The sequence below is a fragment of the Castor canadensis genome, chromosome 3 (assembly GCF_047511655.1).
Source record: "Castor canadensis chromosome 3, mCasCan1.hap1v2, whole genome shotgun sequence".
NCBI lineage: Eukaryota > Metazoa > Chordata > Mammalia > Rodentia > Castoridae > Castor > Castor canadensis.
Genome location: NC_133388.1, coordinates 31,459,620 through 31,472,462, shown reverse-complemented (window position 1 = coordinate 31,472,462; position 12,843 = coordinate 31,459,620). Strand labels below are relative to the sequence as shown.

Sequence of the window (12,843 nt, the reverse complement as noted above, 5' to 3'; positions counted from 1 at the left end):
CGCGACGGCAGCCGAGCGTTGTCAGCGCCTGTGGCGGGCGCCTGCGCAGTGGCTCCGAGCGGGCGGTTGCTTGTTGGTTGTTGTAGTAACGGGGGGAAGCAGCCTTCGGCGGCGGCAGTGAGCCCAGCTGCGGAAGGAGGAGGGTGGTAGGCGCAGAGCGCGGTCCCCGCCTGCCCGCCCCGAGCCATGGGAAGATGATACAGGTAAACGCCTGCGCCGGCGCGCTCTGCTACCCGAGGGAGGTGTGCTGGCAGGGCTGGGCGGGCGTCGGCCGCTGCACTTCCCTCTCAGAGCCCGGGAGCAGCTGTTGGTTTCCGGGCGCGCCAGGCTGAATTGCTGCGGCGGAGTGCACGTGTCCTTCCCGCTGGGAACACCTGCCGACCTGCTTGGGATTTGGGGTGAGCCGGGGATGGGGCTGGGGCAGATCCCTCTAGGGCAAGGACTCCCTTAGGCGAGGGTCCCCTCCTCGCTCTTCAGGGAGCCTAGGAAGGGTTGGCAATCTTTTCCTGCTCGGAGGCAGTGTTTTAATTTAAAAGACTTCCCAACAGTTTGGGGAAAATCGAGAAATCCCTTTGGGAGTTCCCCAAAGAGAATCACTAAGGTTGTTAGATATTGCCCACCTTTCCCTGAAGGTCTGTAGGTATGTTTATTGGAGTCAGTGTTTGACTTACAGTCTTATCGTATATATGGATGCATGTAATTGTCATATAGTAGTTATCTGCGAGTAATGGGATTATGGTCATTTAAACATTTTCATTTTCTTTATATGTACTTTCTGTTCCCTATCGTAAAACCACAGACTTGTATTTTTTTTCCCCCATGGAAAATATTTGGAGTTACATATGCACCGTTAAAATTTACTAATTTTAATGCCTTTGAGGTTCAGATCAAAGTTTGTGATATTTAGTAAGGGAAAATAATTAAGAGTATAAGGGCATTGATTTTTTTTCTCTGCTAGCTATATGACCCTTGATTAGGAAGAATATATTCATTAATCTTTTAGTTCAGTGGAATTGGCTTTAAAAGACACATGATAGCATCTTGTGTGCTATCATGTGTGTGCTTGGGATACTGTCTAAATAAAAGAGTCTTGCTTGAATCTGGAATTTTAATTCAGTTCATATTTGTGTAGCAAGGAGTATGTTCTAGGGAATTGACCACTGACCAAATATTGCCATAGAAGTGAAATGAGTCTGTCCTTTTAATGCATGTTAGACTTGTATATATAGACAAATGAGAAAATCAAACAGCTCTTCAGATACATGCAACACAGACAATATGTTTGAAAAAAATCTTGATTTTTGTGGTATATGTGAGGCACTGTGATGGAAGGTATGCTTCTGGAGGTTGAGCATTGTTTAGGAATCTGTTCATTTTCATTATTTAGACAATCATAGCAAAATTAAGAAACAGACAACTGTATTGTGTTTCATATCACTTGACTTTCTTGCAGGAATCTGTGCCACCCAAATTGTCGGATCCAGCGAATCTGCAAGGAAAGGTCTCTGAGGCCCCCGTCTGCTGACTGCATGACAAACCCTGAAGGAAATGCCAGTTGTGATGGCCCGGGACCTGGAGGAAACAGCATCATCCTCAGAGGATGAGGAGGTGGTGAGCCAAGAGTAAGTAATTGCAAGCCTGCGTTTGTCCCTGTGTTCTGAGGGTGGAAAGTAGATTCTTTTTTTTGGTACTGGGGCTTGAACTCAGGGCTGCATGCTTGCAAGGCAGGCATTCTACCACTTGAGCCACTCCACCAGCCTCATTATACTCTTTTATTATCCACAATCCTTCCTTTGGTATTTTCTGATTCTGGTGTTACTCAAGATCTTACCATTCAGTTCCCACCAGCTATCAGAAATGAGATAGCTGAGTGAATATCAGCTCCAGATGTTGTAAAGTGCAGATAGTAGCTTAGGTGAACTTTTGGTCATAGCTTTCAATATAGGAGATTTTGAAAATTTTAGATATTAAAGAAAAGTAGATCTTCCAACTCTGACATTGGTTATGTTATGATAGTTTTCTCAAAAGCCTTTACAGTGATAGGATGGTGGTTAATATAAAGAGGTCGTGTAACTTACCATAGCAACTCTGGGCAAGATATTAGAGTTCTACAAGTTGTGCTGTGTTCACAGAAGCTCAGTGGCTTTCCTGAGTTCTTTTAGGTTAAGAGTCTAGTTTCTTGGTTGCTGGATCCTCATAGTAAAAATGAATGATGGTGATAAGTAGAGCTACTGTAGAAGACGGTAAGGGCTTTATCTCAGCCACATCTCAACTCATCTGGGATTAAACTGTTATATTTTATTTTCTGAAGATGCTATTTTATTATTATTTTGTTGCCTTTTATTGTTGTATTGGGGTTACATTGTGACATTTACAAAAGTCCTTACAATATATCATATTTATGAAATATTTATCAGTTTATGAAACAGCCTTACAAATTTCAAGAAATTTCCTCAGGGACCTTTACCGAGAACAATGGCTCAAGATTCAGATTTAATTTTCCTGGATTTTAATGAGCTTTTCTCTTTTGCCTCATTTAATATTATTAATATTAATAGAGAGAATCTGGCTTTAAGTCAAGATACTTTTTTTTTTTTAGATACTCTTTGAGTCTTTTCGGATATGTGTGCTGTATAACTTGAAAAACAGGGATAGTATCTCCCAGGCTATTTTGTAGGGGTGTGGTTAGGGTCAAATAGAATAATATGTGTGAAATTACTTAGTAAAGTATAAAGTATCATACAAATGTAAGGTATAATTCTTACTGGTTTTAATATTGAATTTATAATAGACTTTTAATAGAAGTGGCAGATTAAATTACTTAGTATTATTTCAAAAAAATTATTGGCACATTTACAAAGCTTTCAGGAAAGGCTTGTCATGATTGTTAGATCATAAAAAAATAATGATTTGACATTATATTTGGGTCATTCTCATTCAGGATAATTAAGTGGATAATTCCCTCTGGTTACTTGGCCTTCTTGTGCCATTTTGCTTCTAATGTGCTGTCTTTTGCCTATTTACAAATTTTTTTACTTCTCTTTCAATTTTTCAGCATTGTTCTTTTATTTCATTATTATTTCTTGTTAGTGAACTTAGAGGTTGGGCAGAAATAATGCTAACATTGTTGTGGTTTGTTGTTTGTGCTCATAATTGAGAAAAGCTAAGTTTCTAGTAGAATTTAGTGAAAATGTAGAATTTAGTGAAAATGTAGGTGCCCCCCTATCTAAATTTATGGACTTTTTTGCTCTGTTTTCTTTCAACTCTTCCTGTTGATTTTTAACTGTTAATCCTCTTCTGTCAGTTTATGCCTTGTCAATCAGACACTTGTTTTATACACTAGGAAGCTTAAATCAATTTTTTTTTTTCACATCTGGAGCAGTAGGCTTACATTTTAAATGTTCTGGAAGTTAGAAAGCCTTCCATCATCTCAAGATGTTGATTTGATCCAAAGATGTAGATTCGTGGACATCTGTTAGATCTGCTCAGATCTCTAAGCTTTTCTAAAGTATTAATGCCTTGTGATCCTGGATTTTAGGGTTAGAAGTTGTCCAAGCAGCCCTTGTTTTGCATAGCACTATTTCAGGTAGTAGATGTAAAGAAAGTGTTCCGTATTTTGCTTGGTAATCCCTAATTCGAATTTATACATAGATGTGGAAATTTTCTTATAAGAACTTGATAGGAGGTTTCTGTAGTCACTGAAAAAATAGTAACCTTAATTTCTACCATAAAAGGTAGTTTTATATCAATTTAAAAGACCACCAGCAAACAGTTACACAGTGAGTGCTACAGGAGTTCAGGGAAGGACAGCACTGGCCTGGGCTAGAGTTGCTGGGGAAGCTCCAGGGAGGTGCTGAGACTTGAGGTGGGCCGCAGAGGGTGGCCTTAAACAGACGGGGAGAAGTGTAGAGGCATCTGATAGGGACAGGGGCATGAAGAAGGCACAGAAACAGAAAGCTATTTTCTGTCTCCATCTTTGACTTATGTAGGCTGGCTCCCAGGAGTGAGTAGTATATATTCCTTATAAAATTGCTTCTGAAAACCCAAAATGTTCTTAAGTTTTCAAGAAATTACTGGTCCACTCCAGTAATTAGTCTAGTCACTCAAGTCCTTTGTTCTGTCATGCCTAAACAAGTGGATTTTTGGCAATCTATGACAGTTTCTGATGTGAGTGAAAATTTTAAGTCCCAATTTTCAGTTTCCTAATCATTTTTGCATTTTCTTTCCCTTTAGCACCACCTGGTGGGAACATATTTTTAAAGACAATTTAGCATCTGTGTGAAGTGTTTTTTAGTTAACCTTACTGAATTAACAATTGATCTACTTTTTTATCTTTCCATGGGTTGTAAGTGAAAAAAATTTCTTTGTCAGGGACTTGGCTTCCACAGCAAGTATAGTTTGGGCCTTGGCTCTTTCCAGCTGTGTATCTGTTTATTGTGTTCCTGACTCTAATCAGGCATTTTTAACTGTAGCAGCAGTCCATTGTTTGTAAATGTAAGGCACAGTGGTGCCACTTTGTAGCTAGTGTTAGATTGACAAGGAACTTTGGATAGTTTCCAGAGTTTCTAATCAAGGCTTTGTAGTGTAGGCTGCCTAATTTTTACTCTGTCCATCAACAGAAAAATTGTAGTTGGATGAGATCATGGGAATCCTCTGCTCCCATGCTCACATTTCACAGGTGTTTAAGATTAAAAAGCAAGCAAACCACAAAAAATATTTCAGGCTAAAAAAATGTACTCATGAACACCATTTCTCACAAGTAGGTGCTATCACCCAAGTCCAGGCACAGGAATAATCATCCACATTTTATTTCTAGGAAACAGGAAATTAACTAGGTACAGTGTTTGCTTTCATCACTGAGAAGCTGTTGGCAGCTCAATACAAATTCAGAGGCTGCCCAGCTTCTAAGATTGGTAAACTGACAAAGTAAGGATCTTTTAGCTTAGATTGGGAAAGTATGTCTTGGCTCTGAGATTTGTGGTATGGCTTTAGTGAATGGGTTTGGTCATAATAAGTTTTCAGAGGAGAGGAATTTAAATTCCCAAAATGCTGAGTTCAGGGTGTTCAATGTATAGAACTTCACCAAAGTGTGATTATTTGGCAAAGGGTAGGAAGAACACACACACACTGGGCTCAAATGCCTGTGTACTTACTTAGCAAGCTGTATGACCTTGGGCAAGTAACTGGACCTCTCAGACACTTGTTTCTGTTCATAGTGTGGGCAAGAGAATTAAGTGCAACAATGTGAAAGTTCTTTGTTTCCTTTTTTGGCACTTAGTAGGTACTCAGCTAATTTAATTTTCTTTTCTTTCTACCCTCTTGCTCTAAGAAAGCTGAAGATTTTCCTAACTGCCCAGATCTAAAATTGATTAAATTGAGCTTTCCTGAGGATAGGGAAAAAAGAATAAAGCCAGAAGTCCCTTTCTATGATTTTGTACTGTAGGAAAATACATATTGTCCCATTGACCGTAGGTTTTCTTTAAAATGTGTAATTTGAATTGAGATACTTATTTTAATTTAGAGTTCCTAGCTTAAAATCTTAGGATGGGCCATCAAATTGACTTGAAAAGGGACTATAGGACATAAGAGGGGTATATACATTATTGAGACTATATCAATAAGTACTATTAATATGTGCAAAGGATTAAAGCATAACACATTGTTCTAAATAAGAATGGAACTTGGTAAATCATATTTGGGCAAGGCTTGACTCCACAATTCTGACTTTATTATCTAAGACTTCATTTTTCTACTTCTTTCAGTCAGGTTCCCACTGACTTCTTCCTTTACTAACAGCTCTAGGCTCTTCCCTTAATGTCACAAAATGTCTGTTGCAGTTCCAGACTTCTCATTCTCGTCCTATATCATCCAGAGAAAGAGAGGCTATCATCCATAGTTGTTCTCACAGGCTCTCATTGGCTCATGTGTTCATCCCTGAACCAATCACTATGATTGAATGATGGAATCAAGGCCCATCCCTGTAGCAGAGATGGAATTAATCTTAAATACATAGCTAAGAATGGGAGATGAATGATTTCCCGCCTGATATTTGGGGTTCTTATTCCAGATGGAAGAAGAAAGTTGCTAAGCTATAAACCATAATAATCTGTTTTAGCAGCTAATTCAGAGTTTGAGCTATAAATGAATGAAGCCTTCTGTTACGGTTGTAGGGATCATCCCTGTATCATGTGGACTGGAGGCTGCAGGAGAATTCCAGTTTTGGTATTTCATGCTGAGGCTATTCTGACAAAGGACAACAATATTCGAGGAATTGGAGGTAGGTATTACCTTTTCCACAGAGGGCAGAGCTGGCAGCCTTGGAAACAATTACTGTGACACATAGATAGGGAAAAGACTCTGGCCATTAGAAAAATCTAGTAAGTTATATTCCTTGAACAATTATAATTTCTAAAATTATTACCTGCATATGTTTTTCCTCTGAATTTTTAGAATTATGTGCACGTGTGTGTGTGTGTGTGTGTGTGTGTGTTTAGATTGTAGTGAATTATTTTAATAAGACTTAACTTTTTTTTTTGAGGTACCAGGGATTGAACCCAGGGCCTTGTGCTTACAAGGCAAGCACTACTTGAGCTAAAACCCTAGCCCTTTTGTTTTTATTTTGCTCTTCAGACAGGCTCTCACTACCTTGGCTGGAACTGGCCTAACACTTTCCATCCACCCACCTCTGCCTTCTGAGTAACTGGGATTGTAGTTATGCAACATGATGCCTGGCTAAATTCTTAAATTTTTTTTTTTTTTTTTTTTGAGATTGAGGAGCGCGGTACTGGGAAAATGAACCCAAGGCATTGAGCGTGCTAGGCAAGCTCTCTACTACCTGAGCCATACCCCCACCTCCTGTCTTAACCCTTTTGGAGTGAACAGTTCATTGGCATGTAATACACTCACAGGATGATTACACGGCCATTTTTAGGGCATTTCCATCATCCCCAAAGTAAAGCCAGTACCCATTAAGTAGTCATTTGCTCTTTCCCCATGGACCAGACCATAGCAACTATTAATCTGTTGTCTATGGATTTGCCTAGTCTGTTTATTTCATATAAATGGGATCATACAACTTGTGGCCTTTTGTGTCTGGCTTCTTCCACTTAGCATATTTTCATGACCCATCCATGTTGAAGCATGTATCAGTCCCTCATTTCTTTTTATGGTTGGATAATATTTCATTGAATGGATGTACCACATTTTGTGTATCCATTCATCAGTTGATAGACATTTTTGATGTAACTACCTCTGGCTGTTGTGAATAGTGCTGCTGAGAATATATGTGGACAAGTGTTTGTTTGAACACCTGTTTTTAATTCTTTTAGGCATTACCTAGGAATGGAATTGTTAGGTGATTCTTGTTAAGACACTGTCAAACTGTCTTCCACAGCAGTAATACCATTTTACGTTTCTACGCATTCTAACGATGTGCATTCATTCAAATTCTTCTGCATCCTCACATAACGTGTTATTTTTTTGTTTTATAGAGCAGTCACCTAATGGGTGTGAAGTGATGGCTCACCGTAGCTGTGATTTACATTTCCTTGTTCACTAACAACATTAACATGTTTTCATGTGCTTATTGGCTGTTTACAGATCTTATTTTGAGAAATGTCTATTCGAGGCCTTTGTCCAATTTTAAAATTGAGTTGTCTTTTTTGTGGTTGAGTTGTAAGAGTTCTTTGTACATTGTGGATATTAGGTCTTTGTTTTATATATATATGTAGGATTTCCAGATTTTTCCCTATTATGTGGATTATTTTTGTGTGCTTCTTGAGCAAAAGTTTTTAATTTTAAAGACATCTGATTTATCTATTTTTTCTTCTGTTGCTCATGCTCTGAGAAGCCATTGCCTAATTCAAGGTCATGATCGCTATATATTTTTCTTAGAGTTTTATAACTTAAGGTCTTATATTTGGGGTTAAGTACTTGTCTTTGATCTGTTTTGAGTTAATTTTTTTGTATAGTGTTAGGTAAAGATCAGCATTCCTTTTCCTGTGGACATACAGTTGTCCCAGTAGCAGTTCCCTTTGAATGGTCTTGGCACTAGTGTAGAAAATCAGTTGACTACAGAGCTGTGGATTTATTTCTGGACTCTTAATATGCCATTGATCTGTACATTTATCTTTGTGCCAGTATCATACCATTTTGATTACTATGCCTTTGTGTTAAGTTTCAAAATAGGGAAAAGTAAATCATTGAACATTATTCTTTTTCAAGGTCATTTTGGTTGTTGAGAGTTTCTTGCAGTTCCACATGAATTTTAGAATCAGCTTTTCTGTCTCTACAAAATGGCTGCTGGGATAGTGATATGGATTACATCAAATTTGCAAATTGCTGAGCAGTGCTGAGTTCTAGATTAGACTGTAGCTACTGTCAAGGTTTTAATGATGTGGATCAGACTGTTATGTGGTATGGTAGAAAGAGTCCATACTTAGGCTAGGGGTCATTGGTTCAAATCTTAGCTTTAGCATTTATGAGTCTTGGACAAGTCATTTTAATTCTCTCAAATAGTAATTCAGTTAAATGGGATATCTGGCAGGTATCTTGAGGACTGAATGAGATTTTTTAATGTCTGGCACATAGTAGGCACTCAAAACTTGTGCTGCTTACTGTGTGCTAAATAGAATCTGCTCTACTTTTAAATGACTTTAAGATCTGTCATCACTCCATAATAAGCTAAGAGTTCAGGGAACTGTGAACCTTCTTTAGGGATTTGAATGCTTCTCCCTCCCCATGGGTCCTTGTGTTCTAATCCCCTCAGCAAGTTGCTAGGTTACCACTTAAAGGGACATGGTTTATTCCTGTTCTTGGAAGCCTAATAACTGAAGATTCTTTGCTGAGAAACTCCATCTAAATATGATATGAGCCAAAATGTCAAAGCTGGGTAAAAACAGAAGTAAATAATCCCAACAAAACGTTCTTATTTTGGACTGCTTCTCATGTAAAACAATGTATGTGCTGTATGGCAACAAGTAGACACTTCTTTTTTTAGAATACCTACCATTTATTGGAAAATAAAATCCACCAATATCATCATTCCACTGTTGAAGCAATTACCATTTTCTAGAACTTGTCTTTTCTTTACATATTCCTATGGTTAAAGAGAAAGTCACTAAACTTTTCTCAAATTCTATTTAAAATTTTTTCTTTCTCAATTCATTAAGCTTTAATAATTTTCTTCACCTTCCTTTATGAAAAGAACAAACAGTTTGAAGACTTTTGCTAGTGGCTACTTCAGTTTTCTGTGTTGTTAAGCATGCATAACATTTTCTTTTTGGATTTGGCTTTCTTAAATAGCCGACAAGTGACATAGATCTGCTCAGATCATAAGCCTGTGTTTAAATCCCCTTGAGAAGTTATCTGGGGCATTAGTTACTTTATGTTCTTATTGGGTTAGATGCCAACTTTCTTTTTTCCAGTTATCTATTAAATATTTCTTGAATTCACTTATACTTTCTGATGCTTTATTTATGAGATACTCTAGGAATATGGATTTTTCTTCAATACAGTCTTGTTTTTTTCCCAAATTATATATACTTCAAATATGTAAATGGGATTGTGTTTTAGAGGTAACAGATACCCTCAGTTTTCAGAGTGAAGCATCTTTTAATGATTTGGCTCTGAATGTGTCTATTTAATAAGTTTATGTTTTTATAGACTAGCTATAGAAATATAAAAGCTATAAATGTAATTTTAAATTTGAAATGTGAATAGAATTTTACTAATATATTTTATTTAACCCAATAAATCCAAAATACTACCACTTGCACATTTACTTAGTATAAAAAATCATCAGTAAGATATTTTATATCTAGTAGGTATTTTACTCTTAGACTGTATCTCAATTCAGTGTGAAATTTTCTTTCTTTTTTTGGTGGTACTGGGGTTTGAATTTAGTACTTTGTGCTTGCTAGGCAAGTGCTCTACTGCTTGAACCATGTCTCCAACCTTTTTTACTCTATTTTGGTGAAAGGGTCTCACTTTTTGCCCAGGCTAGCCTGGACTGTGATCTTCCTATTTTACATTTCCCATTTTAGCTGGGATGGCAGGCATGTGCCACCATACCCAGGTTTCCCTTCTTGATCTATTTGCCCGGGCTGGACTCAACCTGAGATCCTCTTGATTTCAGCCACCTAAGTAGCTAGGATTACAGGCATAAGCCACTATGCCAGGCTGTTTTCATTGGAAATATTTGGTCTGTGTTTCAATTTCATAAACACTATAGTTAAAAAGTAAATTCATATTGTCTAGTTGTTTCAAAGATGGTATCTGTCTTTCTTTCTCCCCTCTCCCCCCGCCCCGCTCTTTGTGGTACTGGGAATTGAATTCAGGGCCTCAGACATGCCAGGCAAGCACTGTAGCTCTTGAGTCACTCCCCCAGCTCTCAAAGATGTTTTCTTTTTTGGTGCTGAGGATTGAATGCAGGGTCTTTTGCACACTAACTATGTGCTGTACCATTAAGCTATACCTCCACCCCTTATTTTCTAATAACTTAGTCAAGTATCTCTTTTTAAATATAAATTTAATTATGTAAAGTAAAATAATAATAAATAAATCTCCAGTCTTCTGTCACACTAGTTACTTTTCAAGTGCTCCTTAGTCACATGTGGCTAGTGACAGGTAGCCCAGTTTTCTGATCTTAGGGCACACCTGCACTTTAGCCTTTGCAGGTGTTATTTGCATATTCCAAAAGTCATGTGTATCAGTTTTATCTTTACTGTGGTTTCTTCTGCTGTTTCAATCTAAACCCCATATGGACCTACCTCTGTGAGTACTCTAGTACCTCTGTGCTGACAGATGGATTATGGATTTTTTGTTTTCATTTGCTCTGCTGTGGTCAATCCTGGAACTTACCATGGGTCCTAGCACTTCAGGTTGCCTCCTGGGGTGCATTGAGTGGTTGGAGAAGAGGAATTGATGTGGTACTTATTCAGAGACTCAGATAGGATATTTGGCAGTTAGCTAGTAGTCAAGGAGGACTATGCCTTTCCTCTTCTTGCTTTTATATGAAAGAAAATGTGGGGTGAAGTGGTTCTTTCTTGGGTAGTTGGGTAGCTTCAGTTTGCAATTACAATTCAAGCTCAAGTGTATTTGTCATGGTTCTCCAGAGATAGAACCAATAGATAGATAGATAGATAGATAGATAGATAGATAGATAGATAGATAGATAGATAGATAGATAGGAAGGGAGAGGGAGAATGAGAGTGAGGGAGGTAGGGCGAGAGAGAGAAGAGAGAGAGAGAGGGAGAGAAGAAAGGAGAGAAAAGCAGACAGGTGGACTAGAAATAGACACTCTTCATCAAGCCCTTAATGGAATGAATAATGCTCACCTGCCCCATATGGGGAGTTTAATCAGTTTTATACTGAACCCACAAATTCAAATGTTAATCTCTTCTGGAGAGGTACACCTAGAAATAAAGCTTAACCATATGTTGGGGCCCTCTGCCCCAGTTAAGTTGACACATAAAACTATGATTGCTAGATTTTTCAAGAGAAGCTTAGAAATCTGGATTTTTATATGAATTCTTCCAATTTTCAGAGCTAATTACTAATTCAGTTTTATTTAAAAACATTACAAATGATAGACCATGTCTGCAGGCTGGGTCTGGTCTTTTAGTCACCAATTTATAACCTCTGGTCCAAGATAAGTTATTAAACAGCCTTATTGGACATATAGGGCTGTTGTACACAGAATGTGAATGTGAGTTAGAAACTCCCAGCAGTGATGGTTGCTTTATATCATTCTGTCATTCCACCCTTCCTTCTTGCACTCTTCTTTTGGAACATGGTCAGTGAATCTGAGTTGGGTTACAGTTAGGGGGTCTAGTCATTGGTCATTACTTACATAATGTGAAAAAATCAGGTCTGCCACTAGGACAGTGGAGACTCTATCTTCTGTATTATTAGGAGGAATAAGAGGTTTTTTTTTTTTTTTTTTTTTTTAAATAATCCCTTTATTATACAGTGTCTTGTCTGTTTTTTCCTTTTAGGAAGGGAGAGGATCATCTATTTATTTTCTTTTTCTTTTTGTTTTGAGACAGGGTCTTGCTGTATAGCCCAGGTTGGCCTGCAGTTTGCTGTGAAGCCCAGGCTGGCCTCAAATTTACAATCCTCTTTGCCTCAGCCTCCCAAGTGATGGAATTACAGGGGTATGTTACCATGTCCAGTTCAGGAGAAAGAAAGAATGTTAATGGCATTTAAATTTTTCCATTTGCTATATAAAATATATAATTTACTATGTATGATATCAAACATTAATAGCTATTATATATTTACTTTTACTGTATAAAAACAATTTTTACTGTGTAATGACAGTTATTCTAAAGCTTTGCATGTATTGACTAATTTAGTGTTTAAACTATTCTATATGGTATTATCAACCCCATTTTAGAGGGAAGAAAATTGAGGCTTGGGAAATTTAATAATCTGTTGAAGACTACAGGCTGAGCTGGTAGTTCACAACTGTAATCCCAGATATTTGGAAGGCAAGGCAAGGGTAGGAATATCACAGTCTGAGGCTGGCCTGGGCAAAAGTATGAGACTATCTGAAAAACAAACTAAAAGCAAAGGGTCTGGGATAAGGTTTAGCTGGTATAGTACTTGTGCGAGGCCCTGAGTTCAGTCCCCAGTCCCCTCAAAAAAAGAAAGACAGGAAGGAAAGAAGGGAAGAAAGGAAGGAGGGAGGGAGGAAGGGAGAAAGGAAGGAAGGGAGGGAGGGAGGAAGGGAGAAAGAAAGGAAGGAAGGAAGAGAGGAAGGGAGGGAGGAAGGAAGGAAGGAAAAGATTATAGGCAGGAAGTGGTCTAACCAGTGTTTGAATAATGGCAGTTTGGCTGTAG

General features: G+C 38.1%; 1 protein-coding gene across 16 annotated transcripts in view; it reads left to right on the top strand.

Moving 5' to 3' along the window:
• The first annotated feature begins 14 nt into the window (after positions 1 to 14).
• Ttll5 (tubulin tyrosine ligase like 5) overlaps positions 15 to 12,843 on the top strand; it is a 264,716-nt gene continuing 251,887 nt past the window's right edge. For 15 of the 16 annotated variants that reach the window (XR_012446084.1, XM_074067497.1, XM_074067496.1 and 12 more), the window contains exons 1-3: positions 15 to 203; positions 1,454 to 1,622; positions 6,171 to 6,277. Coding sequence is in view for 15 of the 16 variants with exons in the window: in XM_074067497.1 (XP_073923598.1) it covers positions 1,549 to 1,622; positions 6,171 to 6,277 (181 nt within the window). In the remaining variant the exon portion in view is untranslated. Of the gene's footprint in view, positions 204 to 229; positions 399 to 1,453; positions 1,623 to 6,170; positions 6,278 to 12,843 lie in introns of those variants that run through there. The other variant, XM_074067490.1, reaches the window with a different exon arrangement.